This window comes from Setaria viridis, chromosome 6 (genome assembly GCF_005286985.2).
Source record: "Setaria viridis chromosome 6, Setaria_viridis_v4.0, whole genome shotgun sequence".
Classification (NCBI taxonomy): domain Eukaryota; kingdom Viridiplantae; phylum Streptophyta; class Magnoliopsida; order Poales; family Poaceae; genus Setaria; species Setaria viridis.
The window spans coordinates 5,491,545-5,508,585 of NC_048268.2; the positions used below are offsets into that span (position 1 = coordinate 5,491,545).

General features: G+C 47.1%; 2 protein-coding genes across 5 annotated transcripts; one reads left to right on the forward strand and one right to left on the reverse strand.

Annotated features, from left to right (window-relative positions):
- Nucleotides 1-3,628, reverse strand: LOC117859652 (uncharacterized). The gene is made up of 2 exons (XM_034742814.2): nucleotides 644-3,628; nucleotides 1-549 (listed from the first exon to the last, which is right to left on the reverse strand). Exons 1-2 carry the CDS (start codon nucleotides 3,342-3,344, stop codon nucleotides 173-175), a joined length of 3,078 nt encoding a protein of 1,025 aa, XP_034598705.1. The 5' UTR covers nucleotides 3,345-3,628; the 3' UTR covers nucleotides 1-172.
- Nucleotides 3,629-8,299: 4,671 nt separating this feature from the next.
- On the forward strand, nucleotides 8,300-12,435 carry LOC117861999 (uncharacterized). Of its 4 annotated transcripts, none has more exons than XM_034745505.2 (7): nucleotides 8,300-8,626; nucleotides 8,841-9,011; nucleotides 9,414-9,578; nucleotides 9,652-9,816; nucleotides 10,096-10,230; nucleotides 11,682-11,779; nucleotides 12,040-12,435. In XM_034745505.2, the coding sequence occupies exons 1-7, from the start codon at nucleotides 8,423-8,425 to the stop codon at nucleotides 12,230-12,232; spliced, it is 1,131 nt and encodes a 376-aa protein (XP_034601396.1). In that variant the 5' UTR covers nucleotides 8,300-8,422; the 3' UTR covers nucleotides 12,233-12,435. The 4 variants fall into 4 exon arrangements, with proteins under 4 accessions (XP_034601396.1, XP_072150645.1, XP_072150643.1 ...); XM_072294544.1 differs by having other exon boundaries at nucleotides 8,307-8,626; nucleotides 8,833-9,011; XM_072294542.1 differs by having other exon boundaries at nucleotides 8,485-8,626; nucleotides 8,790-9,011.
- The last annotated feature ends 4,606 nt before the right edge of the window (nucleotides 12,436-17,041 follow it).

Genomic DNA, 17,041 nt, shown 5'->3' on the forward strand with positions numbered 1-17,041 from the left:
TTGTTTTCAAGTTGCTTTTTTTTCAAAATACGTAGATACACATACAATCTACCTAGACACACGCTATGCTTATCTGACTTAAAAGGTTAGTCATCATGCAGTGGGAGACATTTTACATGACAAAGTACATACGTAGTTTAGTGAGTAACAATACACACGTCTTCGCCGCTAGCTAATTCATCTTTGGTTGCGCTGTCTTCTTGGCCACGAGCTTCCGCCCCCGCCTGGCCTCCTGCAGCATGGACACGACGTCCCTCATCGACGGCCGCTCCTGCGGGCTCCGGCTCGTGCACAGCATCGCCACCCGCAGCGCCAGCGCCATCTCCTCCCGCGCCTCGCCGCCCTGGTCCGCCGCCCACGCCGCCGCGTCCACCACCTCGCGCGCCCCGCCGCCGCCGCCGGCGACCTTCCGCCTCACCCAGTCCACGATGTTGCTCCCCTCGCCGTACTCCGCCTCCACCGGCCGCCGCCCCGTCAGGATCTCGAGCAGCACCACCCCGAAGCTGTACACATCGCTCTTCTCGTCCACTCGCAGAGTGTACGTGTACTCTGAAATGTGTTCACGACGAAATGTTTATTTAGTTCTACGTGAAAAATGTACATGGCACGATCAGAGATAATGAAATAAGGCGTCTCGACTGACCTGGCGCGATGTAGCCGCAGGAGCCGGCGACGGCGGACATTGGCGCGCCGGCGCCGCGGAGGGCCTTGGCGACGCCGAAGTCGGCGACGCGTGGCTCCATGTCGGCGTCGAGGAGGATGTTGCTGGGCTTGAGGTCGCGGTGCGCGACGGCCGGCCGGCAGTCGTGGTGGAGGTAGCTCACGCCCTGCGCCACGCCGACGGCGATCCTGTGCCGCGCGTCCCATCCTAGACGCGCCGCCGCCTTAGTCTTGGCTGGCGCCCTCCCCGCGGCTGCGGCGCCGGCGCCGTGGAGGAGGTCGTCGAGGCTGCCGTTGGGCATGTACTCGTACAGCAGCAGCGTCGCCTCGCCGTTGGTGCACCACCCAAGAAGCCGGACGATGTTCCGGTGCCGGAGGTGGCCCAGCACCTCCACCTCGGCGAGCATCCTCTTGTCCTCGCCGTCGGTGTCGTTCCGCTTCGGCTCTGGAGCTGCCACCTCCTTTTGCGCCGCTGGTTGCCACAGCTTCTTCACCGCGATGACCTCGCCATCAGGCATCTTTGCCCGGTACACCGTCCCCGACGACCCGGCGCCGACGATGCCCTCGCTCCCCTCGACGCACCGCACCACGTCGTCGGCGGTGAAGCCGAGCTTCTGGAACGCCGTCATCCGCCACGGCCCGACGACGACGTTGGGCCGCGCTGCACCGCCCGCGCCACCGCCGTCCGTCGCGGCGGCGGCGCCGTCCCGCCACTGGAGCCAGCGAGCGGTGAAGGCGAGCACCGCCATCCCAGCGAGCGCCACCGCCGCGGCGGAAACCCACATCGCCGCGGTGTGCCGGGCGGAACTGCCCTCGCCGTCGCCGTTGCCGGGTGACGCCGACGTCGAGTCGGCTGGCGCTAGATGGTTGAAGGACACGTCGAAGGTCTCCAACGTGGTGCAGTTGGCGAACCCCGGCGGGACGGCGCCGGTGAGCGCGTTCCAGGACAGGTCGACCTCGGTGATAGACGGCAGGGCGGCGAGCGCCGCAGGGATCTCGCCGGCGAGCTGGTTGTGCTGCAGCCTCAAGCTCACCAGCCGCTTGCAGACGCCAATATCATTGGGGATCGCGCCTGTGAGATTATTCCCGGCCAACTCCAGCCTGTACAGGTTTGAACACCCGGCGGCGCCGAACGCAGGGACCTCACCGTCCAGCGCGCACTTGCTCGCTGCGAAGACTTGCAGCTTCGGCGCCTGCCACGACACGTTCGGGAGCGCGCCGCCGACCGGGTTGCCGGAGATGTTCAGGTACTCGAGGCTCGGCGAAGCCACGAGATCAGCTGGAACGCCGCCGGTGAGCGAGTTGGAGCTCAGGTCCAGGTACGTCAGGTTGCGGATGGCACCGAAGCCCATCGGAATCACGCCGGAGAGGCGGTTCGACTCGAGCCGGACTCGCCAAAGCGACAAGCAGCCGGCGAGGCTCGCCGGGATCGCCGAGTCGAAACGGTTGCCGAAGAGGATGAGGCGAGCGAGACGGTTGCCGGAGCACATCCCGGCAGGGATCGGGCCGGAGAGGGAGTTGGTCGACATGTCGACGCGGACGAGCCGCCCGCTCGCTCCGAGCGATGCCGGCAGCCGGCCGGTGAGCGAGTTGTTCCAGAGCTGCAGCACCTCGAGGCTCGGCAGCGCGCCGATCGCCGCCGGGATCTCACCGGAGAGGGAGTTGCTCATGAGGTTCAGCGTGGTGAGGTTGGCAAGCTCGCCGAGCCCACCGGGAATGGCGCCGACGAGCATGTTGTCGGAGAGGTCGAGGACCTGCAGCGCGCGGAGGCGAGACCACCGCGGCGGGATCGCGCCGGCGAGTCGGTTCTTGAACAGGAACAGCGATTCCAGCCGCGCGAGCTCGCCGAGCTCCGGCGGCAGCGGGCCGGCGACGTTGGCCACGGCGATGTCGAGATACAGGAGCTGCGTCAGGTTGCCGAGCGCCGCCGGGATGCCACCGTCGTAGGCGTTGTACCCAATCTCCAGGTGCTCGAGCGACCCGAGCTCGCCGAGCTCCGCCGGCAGCCGCCCCGTGAGCGCGTTCCCGGCGAGGTGCAGGAACCGCAGGCGCCGGAGCTGGCCGATCTCGCTAGGGATGCTGCCATTGAAGTAGCTGCCGCCGAGGTTGAGCCGCTCGAGCCGCCGGAGCACGCCGAGGCCGCGGGGGAGCGCGCCGACGAAGCAGTTGCTGAAGGCTTCGAGCACCGTGAGCGCGGCGAGCTCCGCGATGCCGTCGGGGAACGTGCCGTTGAAGAAGTTGTGGCTGACGTCGAGCTCCTCGAGCCGCCGTAGCTGGAAGAGAGCCGTGGGCAACTCCCCGGAGAAGGCGTTCGCGCTGAGGTTGAGGGATGTCAGCGTCGGCGCCAGCAGCCTTGCCGCCGTGGCCGGGACGGTGCCGGAGAGGTTACGCCGGGAGAGGTCGATCCCGACGATGTCCCCCGTGGCGGCGTCGCAGGACACGCCCGGCCACGTGCACCAGGGAGGCGCCAGCGACCGCGTGGCCCCCGCGGACGCCGCGGAGGCGTACGTCCACGGGCGGAGCGTGCCGGCCGGGTCGCGCAGCGAGGATTTCAGGGATAGCAGCGCGAGGAGGGGCAGCGGCGCCGACGACGCGGCGGTCGTGATGGTCAGAAGAGGTAGGAGGAGCAGGAGCCCGCCGTGGAGCGGGAGCTGCGACGGTGAGGAGGTGCCGGTGGCGGCCATGGCGGAGGAGTGGGAGATGGTGGTGCCGGTGGCGGTGTGAGGAGGAGGGGGTGGTAAAATGAGGCGGGAAAGGTGGTGGCGCACTGGTGAAGGTCATGATGAGTGGCTTGGTGATGGAGGCGGAGGAGGAAGAGGAGGTGGTGGTGGTGGTGGACGACATGAGGAGTGGGCTGCGGAAGAGAGGGAAGGGAGAGGAAGGGGAGGATGGTGGTGGTGGAGGCGGTGATGATGGCGGTGGTCTGGTCGGGCCGGGCTCTGCCTATGCAGTCTGCAAGAGGTGGCGACTTTTGCTTTGCTCTCCTTTTCTCACCATTGCGGCAATGGAAACTTAGGCTTTTTCAGTGTGCCGTGCATGAACATGCCTATTGCCGCTCATCACAATTCACAGCTAGCATTAGTGTTCTCTCTCATCCTGCATGCGAATGTGTGATGGTTTTCTGAACACCATTTAAAAAGAACTAAGAAAACGTTTCCTATAATCAGTCCAACCTTTTTTTTTTTGGCACTGGTAGGTGTGTACAGTCCAAAATCTAAAATGGATGGAGAAAGAACGCTCGGATTCAGAGAAAGCAGTAGCCAGCAGTACGATTCCATTGGAAAACGAACTGTTTGAAGCAGCAAGAGACCAATAGTGAAGATCAGTGTCTTTTAGCCTTTGATGTTGAATGAACAGTTCATGCTGTTGTATGCGACAATAAGGCAACATCTACAACATCTTTTCCCCGGCATTGTCTCTTTCGCTTTTCTAATCCCCATCGAGCTCCCTCGCTAGGGTTTCCCGACCTTTTTCCCCTTTCACTTTCTCAAAGAGCTCAGCTCCTACACCTCGAGGGTTTGTTGGTGAAACGGTGTGGCAGGCATATGTACACGGGCCCACGGCGTCAGCGAGGGCGGTGATCGATGCCGCTCTGATTGCTTTTGAGCGAGGCATGGGCGAGTGCACTCGATGAGCTTGCTGCCATTGCCAAGGTGCTGATCCTTCTTCCTCCTCCAGACGCTCATGCTGCCATGTTCTTTTTGTAACTTTGATGCATGGAGGTTGATGGATAGTGCAACAAGTCGGTTGAGTGAGCGTGTCAGATCATGCTCAATTGTTCGTGCAGATTCCCATCCAAGTGGGGCAACCTGTGTTCCTTCAAAGCTCTTTCTGTTGCTGGCCTTTCTGAATTCTTCACAGTTTGTTTGTTGTCCTAAAGTTTGAGTTCTCAGCTAGCAGCTAAGTACTTGTTTTCTGTAAGTAACTAAGTATAGGATCACTTGGTGATGCTAATTGCTGCATTTACAATTTTTTAGGAGTACATTGCCAGCACAAGTACGTACATGATAGTATGATACCTTAATCATGTCACAAATATCTTCATTTCTTATCAAGTTCAAACACTGAAATGCATGGAAAGATGTACCGTACAACATTAAGAATGATCATATTTTCCTAGGTTTAAGTAAAAGTTACTCATCTCACCAGATGAAGCACTCGAGCGTACCAAATTGTCATCTGTAGAGCCTTCCACTCGATGCATTTCGGGTGAAGAAATCAAGGCAAATCATGTCTTGCAAATTTTACCAAGATCATCATCATCTTTCTGGTGTACAAACATTCATCTTGTTTTCTTGAACCAAGTAAAGTAAGCAGTGTGAACTACAGATTTGAGCTTATTTTAACACTCATTGTCGGCATGGTGCGCAGCAGCGAGCAGAGTCAGCCATGTAAACAAGTCTGCTCCGAAATCAAGGCAAACTGTCAACTGTCCTTGGCTCTCCAATGGAGTTTGGGTGAAGAAATCAAGGCAAATCATGTCTTCAAACAAGATCTTATGGGCCACTGCAATAGGTGATGATCCAAGAAAAAACCAAGCAGCAGAGATCCATTCATTGTACAAGGCACTCATCTTGTTTCCTTGAACCAAGTAAACTAAGCTTTGCCGACTGCAAGTTTTGAGCTTATCTTGATAACTTGATGCCCATGTCCGCACGGTGCGCGGCAAAATGGATGCGGCGGCAGCAGCAGAGAGACAAAGCCGAGCGGGAGTCAGGTCTCAGAGAGCACTGAAAGGGAAGAAGAAAGCCTTCAGGGTGACCTGAAACCTCAACAGCCAGCAGAGTTGACCAACTTTTGAACTGAACACTAGGGTCAAAGCAAAGTATAAAAGATTTTATTTGGAAGTTTTGGATTGAACGTCTATGATGAATTATGCAATGGTTGAACTTAAAATTAGTCAGTTATTAGTGCTCGTAATCAAGAGGATATTTTAATCCAGTTTGTCTTGTTTGTGTGGGTGGCAATGAGTGGAAGCTAGTACGTACAGATTCTTCTACTCACAGTATCAAGAATAGCAGCAAACGCTGAAAACCTTATATTTAGAGTACCAATGTTTTGCAGTAATAACATAACACTGAACTGAGAGCTTCAATTTTGATGGACCACACTATTCTTCACTGATGACAGCAGATGTATTTAGATAGAACCCCATTGAAGGAAACAGTACCTGATGTCTTGATGCTAACTCTACCTGAAGTATCATATATAGCAACACCTGTAACTCTGTAAGCATCATAGATATTACATGGAGCATGCATGGAACATGATTTTTTTTAATCTAGGAACGCACATGGATTTCAGAGACGACCAAGGCGTTCACTGAATCACTGGCAGTGTGGGCCACAGAAAGGAGCGTAGTGCTCAAGATTTCTTTATACTTTTCTTGGTCCCCTGCCAGGCCTCTCTTTCCCCTTTCTTTGGATGTACTACTGTGAAACCATTTCTTATTCCCTTGATCTTTTTGTGTGGCAACTCTTTTGGCTTTTGCCTTTTTACTGTATTGCATGTGCTCTGCATTAGGGCATTGTTAGTAGTGCAATCATCTGGCGCTTTGCAGAAATAAAGCGCTATAGTTACCTATCTAAAAAAAGGGGATTAATTAAATTGCTGATCAACATGGGAGGCCTAGCTAGCTCCTGAGACAAACGTGATGATTAGCAGCTCATGCATGACCAGCCTTTCCCGACCCCTTTCCGTGAGCGTCCAGACTAAACAAATCGGAAAAGGCGGTGCTAAATGCGCATCATTAGTAAACATAGTAATCTTCATTCCCAAGGCGTGCAAAGATCGATCTCGGCCATCATCAGCAGCATCGGTTCATAGAAAGATTGGTCATCATCAGTGAGTAAGCATGATGTAACACTCTGCAGTAGGGCACGGCTAGTAAGCCGGCCAAGCGATGGAGATGTAGGAATAGTAGTTGAGAATGTGCCATCATCACCGTGTACTCTGATGGAAGCAATTACAGGAGCTATCAGCATGGCGATCGAGATCGATGCTAATCTCTCTGCTCATATATGCAACTGTGCATGCTCCTCTTGTGTGTGTTTCAGAGCCTAACTGCAACTGCAAGACTGCATGATACCTGCTTCAACTTTTCAACGGGGCCTCCTGCATGATCTCAGAGGAGGAGGGCAAGGAATGATATGGGAGCCTGGCAGCCTTTGGACGCGGTGGCCGGTGGGAGCCCGACGAATCGAGTAGGGAGGCCGGCGTGGTTAAAGATGGGGGAGGGAGCAGTGTTTCCATGGAGAGGAGGGTGGTGGATGGGCGCGTGCGCCGGGCCGATCGATGATCGCCCGCACCTGCATGAGACACGCGCGGGATTGGCTCGGATGATGCACTGCGGGGGACGGCCGGGGGCAGCGGCAGCGGCAGCGGCAGTGGCAGCGGTGGTGGTTGCTTTTGGCAGAGACGATCGATGGCGGCCACTGGTTTCTGCTTTAGTTTGCTCGGAAATTTAGGCGGAAAGCGAGCCAAAGAGAAACTTCTTTTTGTACGCCGGCTGGGGGTCCGGTGGAATGGAGTGGAGTGTCCTCTCTCGTCTTCGACTTCAGATCAGACGCTCGAGCGCGGGTGCAGCTGCATGTCAGGCTGCCTTCTTGAATGGAGAGGAGGCACGCCAGGTTGCCAATGTGGACGGTAAATTCACCTGAAACCCTTTCCTAAAAGATCAGCTGAAAATTGCGTAAAATAAAAAAGATCAGCTGAAGCTAGAAACCGACGTACACATGCATCTTTAGCTAGGAAGCAAACAAGTCTTCGTGGCACCAACATCGATCGATCAGTGTGAAAGTTTCTTTAATTCACCTTCTCTCTCTCTTTCTCTCCTTTGATGGGGAGAAACTTTTAGCTAAACAAAATTAATCAAACGCACCTACATTGCGAGGATGCAAAGAAGTTTTCAAGTATGAATTTGCAATGTTTGTCCATCGTGCAAAGGAGGAATATACACCTCAATTGTTTGAGTGGCTAGAGAAATTTAATGATGCTTGATCTTTTCCTTCTTATTTTTCTTTATTTTAATGTAATCAGTAGGGTGTTGCCTCCCCCCCCCCTCCTATTTTCTCAAAAAAGGTGAACAGTCATCGGTATCCTTCTTTTCCCCATAAATGTAAAATTGGTTAAAAATTTCCAATATAGAGTGAAGAAATCCACTTAATTATATATAGAATGAAGAAATCACTTAATTTGACTTGTATGTGCTTTTTTGCAAACTCACTTTCATCTCAGTGAAGTTTTAAGGTTCACATAGAATTCATCCAATGTCATCTTAATATATTGTAGCTCAATGTTTTTGTGTCACCCTGAAAATTTTGACTAGCTAACTCATATATTTTCGAATTGGAGGTTGAAGCTGGAAGACTCTTCTATTATCTTATAATAAAAACATTCCCAAACCATGTGTTCTTGAGTTAGGGAAAAAATGTCTCCAAGCCCATGCATTGTAACGTTAGGCCCATCCTGAAGACGCGGTCCAATAAAGCCCACTTCACCGGGCCGCGCGCGAACTTGCGGTCGCCCACTATTGTCGTCGATCCAACGGAGCCAAAAACTTCTAACCTCGATCCAACGGCTGAAGAGCAACCGAACCTTTCGTTTCTATCGGGAACGGAAACCGAGCCTGATTCGGTTTGATTGGCCACGCAGGAACCACCAGTCGTCGCTCCAGTCCAATCAATCACCGGCCACCGCTCCAAACCCGTCCGGATTCAACGAACCAAGAACCGGCGGCCGGCGTCCGGCGTCGACGAGGGAGATGGCGGCGGCGGCGGTGAGGTACGGGATAGTCGGGGTCGGGATGATGGGGCGGGAGCACCTCCACAACCTCGCCCACCTCGCCGCCAAGGTCGAGGGGGAGCAGTCCGTCAAGGTGCGGGTCACCGGCCTCGCCGACCCCCACCAGGAGTCCCTCCGCCTCGGCCTCCAGCTCGCCAACGAGCTCGGCCTCCCCGCTCCACAGGTACAAGCCTCTAAGCTCGCTCCAGTGTGCAAGATGACCTTGCTAGGATCTGTGGCATGTCTTCCTGTCCTTCATTAATTCGATCGATTGCATCGCAAATTCGCAATTACACTTGCAACACTAGGTTTATTTATAGATATTGTATCCAAATTTCACCCTGTAGAATGCAAATACCGAGAAGCTGCTGAATCCTTAACAACCAGAAGGTTTCAAGACCTTTTCAGGTCACCGCGAGCTGCTGGACAGCGGGTTCTGTGACGCCATCATCGTGTCGTCCCCGAACATGACCCACTACGAGATACTCATGGACATCATCAGCCACCGCGAGCCGCACCACATCCTTGTCGAGAAGCCCCTGTGCACCACCGTGCAGGACTGCAAGAAGGTGAGGACTGAGGAGGTCATAGTTTTGTCTGTTCTGTAATGTGATTCTCTTATGCGCTGCTGCATACTAGTGTCTGCTACCTTTTCTTTCAAAAAAAAAAGGGTGTCTGCTACTCTGTTTTCTTCCTCGGTATCATCTCAATGCGGTGTACCTCTTGCATCATCTCTGACATTTCATCTTCCTGGAGGGATCAGCAGCCATACTCTCTAATACTACAATATCTATGCAAAAGTACTACTTTGTCTTTGGTAGCTTAGCTCAGATTGTAATGTCGTTTGTATTGACTATATTAGTTAGTTATCTTAACTTCAGATAATCTGTTTGCTTTTCAATTTTTCAGTCCTTGAATCTATGTTTGCTTCTTCATATCAATAACAGAAAACTTTTTATGTTTCCATACAGGTAATTGAAGCGGCCAAAAATAGACCAGACATAATTGTGCAAGTTGGATTGGAGTACAGGTATATGCCACCCGTGGCAAAGCTGATAGATATCGTTAAGAGTGGTACACTAGGGCAAGTCAGAATGGTGGCCATACGTGAACACCGTTTTCCTTTCCTTGTTAAGGTATTGGAAAGTGTCATTACTTGTAATACGTTACACATTCACTCATTGTTTCTAACTGCTACAACTCTTGCAGGTAAACAACTGGAACAGGTTCAACTGCAACAGTGGGGGAACGCTGGTAGAGAAGTGCTGCCATTTCTTTGATTTGATGAGATTGTTTGCAGCTGCAAATCCAGTTCGTGTGATGGCTTCTGGAGCCATTGATGTAAACCACAAGGATGAAATGTATGATGGAAAGGTCAGGATGTCTCACTGTTTGATCCAAATATTTCATTGGATGCATACTCTGCACATGTGCAGCATAGTGCTCATGCCCATGCCATTTTCAATAGACATTTGGAAAAAACAGTGAGACGTACTGTATGCCTATGAGTGTCTTCCTACTCAAGGACATGCATTCTAAAGTAACAATGTTGCAGTTCAATCTCCTAAGCTATAAAAGTAAATAAACAACAAGCTGAAGGCAGCCTTTAAACTTTCGTAATAGTGTCTAAAAGTTGATTATGTTCCATTGCAGGTCCCAGATATAATTGATAATGCATATGTGATAGTAGAATTTGATAATGGCTCTCGTGGCATGCTTGATCTCTGCATGTTTGCTGAAGGAAGTAGAAACGAGCAAGAAATTTCTGTGGTTGGTGACATTGGGAAGGTACAAATACAGCTACATCCTACATGATTCTTTTGCATTTTATATTTTCCATATACTGCTGTAATGAGCTGTAAACTTTCGTGGATATGAATCTAGGGAACTTCAGTTTTACTTAGTTGACTTAGGTTGCAGTTTTGGTGTCTGTTTACTCTGTATTAGTAGCGTGTAGTGACAGCTTACAAGTATTTCATCCTCAGATGAAAGGCCTAAAACATCAGGGAAAAAGATCACCATTTTATAGAAGCACATGTTCCCCTGACTGACATGTTTTCTTTGAAAGTAGTGTTTACAAAAAGTTTCGGTACCCGAATCGAAGGAAAGCTTGTCTAACATCAGTTGACATGTTTTGGACATATCAAAGAATGGAATATGTATACCCAAAAAAATTGTCCTTTTACTGTTAATCATTATTGCTAATACCTTTACATTTATATATCGTTGTTGTAGGTAAATCCTGAGATACACAATAGGTTGTTCAAGTGGGTAAATCGAAAGCTACACTGGGGTCTAGAATTAGCTTTTGGCACATAACTATGTAAGATTAGAAAGTACAGTAACTATGTATTGTTTCATAGTGGATATGCCTAAAACTGTAATAAATAACAGAAGCATAAACCACGTAGGATCGTAATACATGCAAATTATGAACTCGTAAATCCAACAAATCGCTGTGGTTTTCTGTACCAGCTATAACGAGTAGTGCTGGGATAATCACCTCCTTGTAGTACCGGGAGGTCTAGGAAAATCTAGTGAAAATATTTCCTTTTTCTGTCACCTTTTTCGGTAATAGGCCATCCTCTACAGTCTAGGAGAGATATCATGAATGCCAGCTGTCAAGTATTCCAAAGGCTGAATTTTGATGGTGAATCATTGATAAGTGTGTCAGTTCACAGAAGGCTTGGTGAATCATTGATGAATGTGTCAGTAAACAATAGGCTTGGTGATAAAAGGCATGCACATGCATTTTCTTGTATGAAAATTGAAAATAATGTTTAGGATGAAGATCAAAACTTGATGTTCTGATATAGTAGATACATGGTCGAATGAATTAGGAAATGGAAGCATCTGGTCAGCATTGTTATGGAGGTCCATTCAAATCTGCAGATCTATTATCTCTAGAAGAGGGCTAAGAGATGTAGTCCTTTTATGATATTCTTCATCAGTTAGCTTTCATGTTTTGAGGGAGACGGAGAGCTAGATTTTCATTTAAAATGTGAGCTCTGAGGGAGCCTTTGCAATCCCTACTGCACTTCTTTGAGACTTGAATGGCAGCTCACCTGGCGCGGTTCTTTCCTCCATCTTGAGTTTTTCTTTTCATTTGAAAGAAATTGGCGTATTCTTCTCCTTTGTTTGTTGGCTGAATCTGATTACTTAACATGGATTTTGATTATCTGCTATCCTGTTTAATGTGCAATTCTAGTGTGCGTGATACATTATTTCTTTTCAAACAGGGTGAAGCTTTTGTTCCAGAGAGCATTGTCAGGTTTGGAAAGAGAACTGAAGGCAGAGATGGAGTTGTAACAATAATGGCCGAAGATGAACGGATCAAGTATACTCTATTTTTCTGTCCCATATCAACATTTTAGTCCCCTAAGTACTTACAATTTAAGGAACACTTGTACATTTAAATGGCAGTTTCTAAATTAATATCATTTGTTACTCTGTGACCACATGATCATGGCAAACTGAATTGAAAAATGACAAAATTGATTGAAGTTTGGTTTAAGAATTGAAGTTAAGATGCAGAATGCATAGTTTAGCAGTTGGGAGGTTTTGGTTTTTGTATCCTAGCAAACTTTGTTTTTATAGGTATCAAGGTCTTCATCATGGATCCAGCTACTTGGAGCACCTCAACTTCTTGTCTGCTATAAGGGCTCAAGGTGCCTCTGGACCTTCCGTCAACTTAAGTGATGGTCTACTATCTGTTGCCATCGGTGTTGCTGGCCAATTATCAATTGAGCAAGGCCGGTTTGTGACCATGGAAGAGGTCTTAGGTTCTTAGCCTGATGATAATTCAGGTGAAACATAGTTGGACATGCCAATTTATTGTAAAAACTTTTTCCGTCAATTCAAGAATGCTCTGAAAATTCCCGCGCTTAAGCAATGTTATAATTACAGGCATTTGAAAATTGAAAGCAATGTTGTAACGGAGTTATATTGTCTACAAGCGATGTCTTTAACTCATTGAATCTGATCAACGGATCATATGAAGATTTTTTAAATCTGTGGTATATCACTTAGTTTACCGCCGAAGCTTCAAAGTATAGCAAGTTATAGCATCTTTTATGCGCGAGTTTTCTATTATATGCCGATTATTTATGAACGAGAAAGCTTGTTTCCATATCAATTGAACCATCAAAATGGACTCAAGCGCATTAACATCCTTGCTGTATTTTGGTGGAATATATATTTTTTGATGGTACAGCTGTGCGATATATATTTTTGAGAGTCCATGGTTTAGCATACAATGGGCGCGAACTTTCATCTGATTAATCATGATAAAACCTACTTACATTGAGGACTTTCAATTTTCATATAAATCTGAGGGATTTTAATATCCTATACAAGTTTGCTTTATTTGTCACATCACCATGTCAATTTGTGAGTACAATGCAATCAAGCTATATAAGCACCTACCCTCACTAGGGTTGTATGAATACATATTGGTCATCTCACAGCCCCAAAGCCACAAAGAAAGCTGCATAGTGATGAGTTATGCACATTGGTTGATATCGACAGGATTTAAGCTGCTTTTCACGAGATGCACCTATGGACATGGGAGACACCAGGAAGTTAAGTTCAAGGCTAGCCATTGGTTGACGCTCTGCTTCAATGCTTGAGCAGGGTCTTGAAATGACACAGCATAGTACGACTTGAAAAGCAAGGTTGAGTTTTGGGCGTTCCAATGAAATTTCTGCATTGCCTCTTGGCATGTATTGACTACTGAGTTTCTTAGAAATCAACCCACCCTTGGAGCTCCTTTAGCGCTTATCAGGAGTTTAGCTTGCCGGTGGCATCTTCAAAGCGGGCTGTTTACATTTGTCCTTTTCAGCCCAAAAGCATTTACCACCTTACTTCAATTCAGGACCTCTTGTCTTCTGCTGACTTTATCCTTTGTACTAATGAATACTTCTCTACAATACGTATCATAACTTAATTAACTTTTACAAAATCTAGGTAGGGGTTAATAATTTCCCACTTAATTACATTAACGAGAAGAATCATATATAGATCTTGAGGAACAAACATATATTTTTCAGCTGCGTAGCTGGTTTTTAACTATGAACACAACCCATCACCTATGTATGTTTCTCTCAAAAAAAGAACTCGGTCCTGACTCCTCCATATACTATTGTTTGGCGCAAGCGTGGCTGAAAAAAAATCAAAGTCTGGGAAATTAAAGAAAATGCATTGTTTCTATATGTTCATCCTTTAATTTCATATGATGCTGGCTTTTTTAACCAGAAATCTCAAACAAGTTCCCTCTGTTCAGTCTCGGTGATATTGTGGACCTGATTATGGTTTCATCTTTGCATAAGTTTCACTGCTGTGATGCTATATGACAATCCACATATATTTACGTCAATAATTAAATATCTGTTGATAGCCAAATGATTACCAAATTTCCTTGCAATTGCCTACAACTTGATTGTACTTCTGGCATTGAGTATTAAACACGAGCTAATGCTTCTCGCCGAAAAAAGAAGAAGGCCGCTTCACCTACTGAAGTTGCCATCAGTAACTAAAGTCACTAGAACGATGCTGTCATCTTCTCGTCTCAATGCCGATGGGTTCTCATTTAAACAGGCGTCCCAGACCAAATGAAGTAACAACTCTAAAGAGAGTCAAATGAAGAAGGAACCTGTAGTTATGCAAACGTACCCTTGGTTGGTAGGTGAACCATTTGTTTTTCTAATCTGAATCGGTGTTCCCATATATACCCTGCTTCCACATTCCACAATCCACACTGATATTATAAAAGATCACCACTTCTTATTGTTGTATCGAGCGAGAACTACACATGGGTACTGCCTTGTCGACAACGTACAGTATATGTCTGCAAGATCTTGCCATAGAAATGAGATGCAACGGGAATCCCAGCTGCAGTTAATTGAAAATTCCAAGCATAGATGCTTGAAATGAAACGGCAGCTCCACAATCATGTACACTCTCCTGATGTACATGGGTTATGCTTGGAGCATGGTCAAGTGAGATAGCCATGAAGGTGTACGCAGGATGCCGAGTTAGAGCAGAGTTACAACGTTTGGGTGTTTTGTGACATGTAACTAGGAGGTTTTCTGATTTGACCAGATTCACTGATTTGACCAGGTTTTCTGCAGAGAAGTCTAGGACAGTCTTGGAAAATATTTCATGCTGTCTGCCACTACACCATTCTTGCAAAGGCTGGAACAATGCGGAGAATAAATTGATTATATGTTCATCCGTAAATTTCTTACACTAGCTTATTAACCAGAAACACTAAACATGTTTCCTAGCTCTATTCAGCCTCCGTGGAGCTGATTATAGGGTCAGGTTTCATCGTTGCATTACTTCACTGCTGTGATGCTAACATGGCAATCCTTATATATTTATGCCAATAGGTTTCTGTTAATGGGCAAATGGTGTACCTGGATTTACCATGTGCCAGATTTCCTTTGCAATTCCCTACAACTTGGCAGTACCCCTGGGATCGAGTATTAAACCTGAGCTCATGCTCCACATCTAAAAAAAAGTGCAGGGCCCTGCCGCCGCCTTCATCGGCACCGCGCGGGCCGTCAGCGAGCATGGGCAGTAGCAGAGGAAGGGAAAGGAGCTGGCCGGCGGCAGGCTCAGCGGTGCCGCCCGTGTCCCCCTACCCGGCAACACGGGGGCAATCCGTTTTTGACGGGCAGCGTTGTGCCATGGTGTATCCTCCGTAAAATAAACATGTATGTTAGACAAGATAAAGTAACAACAAATTACTAAAATACTTCTTCACTCATTTGAATGAAGAAATGGAACGTATATTTATACAAAATGTACTCTTAGTTGGTTGGTGAAACATTTATTTTTTAAATGGGTACCGTGTTCCTATATATACCCTGGAACTTTCAGCCTTCCATCCATATTGTAAAGATCACCGCTCTCTATTGTTGTTTCGAGCCAAAACACATGGGTACTAAATTGTTGACACGAGTGTGTGTATGTGTGTGTGCGTGTCTATATATATATATATATATATATATATATATATATATATATATATATATATATATATATAATCGATAAGTTTACTGCATTTTGGCGAGGGAGTTACCACATTTTTGTGTCAAGTAGTTCTCACGGATTGCTTACTAAAATGGTGAGATCAATTTACCAGCTACTAGAATATTGTATTTGTATATATGAAACTTGATACTCCCTGTCACATAACTAAAAATTATTATGGTAACTTGAATGACGCAAGATGATAAATAGGATGAAGAGTTACTACAATTTGGTATCAAGATGTTCTAAGGAACCAGTTACTATAATCGATGAGTTTACCACAGTCAGGCGGGGAGTTACCGCAATGGATTAGTTACCAAAATGGTGAGATCAATTTACCAGTTACTGGGCTATTGTATTTGTATATTCAATATAATAGTGATTTCGTACAATCTGACATTTTGATCTATATGCTATTCAAATTTTAGATTTCTGACAAAATACGACAATGCCTTCAGTTCTCTGTACATACTTTATACAATGAATTACCATAATGGGGAAAAAAGAGTAGGCCATAGCACAAATTGAGTTTTAACATGTCACCTATATTGAGTTGTACACAGAACAAGCTGCATTTGTCCGTCAAAAACAAACAAATCAATTGTACAACAAAACAACAACCCTCACTACACACCCTGCAATCATCAATGTTATTCCTATGTCATTTTCACAGGTAAGCCAATGATGCTCTTAATTAATCAGGATGTGGGAATCATAGCGCCATATCCTAGGCAGTTTCCTTGCTGTAACACTGAGAGAAACACTTCTGCTTAGGCAGTTCACACTCCTGTCATGCCATGCCAGTGGAAATCGCTTCCCTGTAGCGACTAGCGACTTAAAAATCGACCTTGTCTGCAACAAATTAGGGAGATCGGTGGTCAATCCAACACTGAGATGACCATGACAGACAACTGCAGAGATTATGGGAACTGGTACAGTAATAAGTAGGACTGACCCAAAATGAGACTGATAAAATATTATTTTATCTACTGAACATAGACATCAGAGTGTACTAGCTTGCTGGCTCAAAAAAAAGCCAGGTCATGTAAGCAGTAAATCAGAATTCACAACTATAACCTATATTATGATATATATGTGTCTGAATTACTATATGATGACTAAGGATAAAATATACTAAGGAATAAGTTTACAAATAGATGTTGTTAGATTATGGTAAAATATGATCACATAATTACCATACTAATCTGCAAAACGAATTGGGGAGAACGATTATCAATTAAGCAGCAAAGCAGGAATCTGACGTGCGATAGGCATATTTTGAAGTGAAAGTTGACATGCGAAAGTTGTAAACGTGTGTACCGTGATTAAAAAAACTTGAGAGCAGAGGGTATAGGCATATTTTGATGTGTAAACCGAACAACTTCCTGGACCAAACTTTCCTCTGTTCGTCCTCCCCAATTGCTGTCCTTCTGATCCCCAACTCCAATTATTCCAATCTCTATCCCTGCTACCCTGCTGTGCTAACAATAATGAGCGAATATTTTAGTCTACAAGCCATTCATGAGTTGCTAGCTCTATGTATCTGGCTGTTGCCATTGTGGTA

Coding starts and splice junctions, on each gene's coding strand:
- LOC117859652 (XM_034742814.2), bottom strand. CDS start 3,344: ATGGCCGCCACCGGCACCTCCTCACCGTCGCAGCTCCCGCTCCACGGC. Junction 550..643: donor CTGCGGCTACATCGCGCCAG/GTCAGTCGAGAC, acceptor AACACATTTCAG/AGTACACGTACACTCTGCGA.
- LOC117861999 (XM_034745505.2), top strand. CDS start 8,423: ATGGCGGCGGCGGCGGTGAGGTACGGGATAGTCGGGGTCGGGATGATG. Junction 9,817..10,095: donor ATGAAATGTATGATGGAAAG/GTCAGGATGTCT, acceptor GTTCCATTGCAG/GTCCCAGATATAATTGATAA. Junction 11,780..12,039: donor GCCGAAGATGAACGGATCAA/GTATACTCTATT, acceptor TTGTTTTTATAG/GTATCAAGGTCTTCATCATG.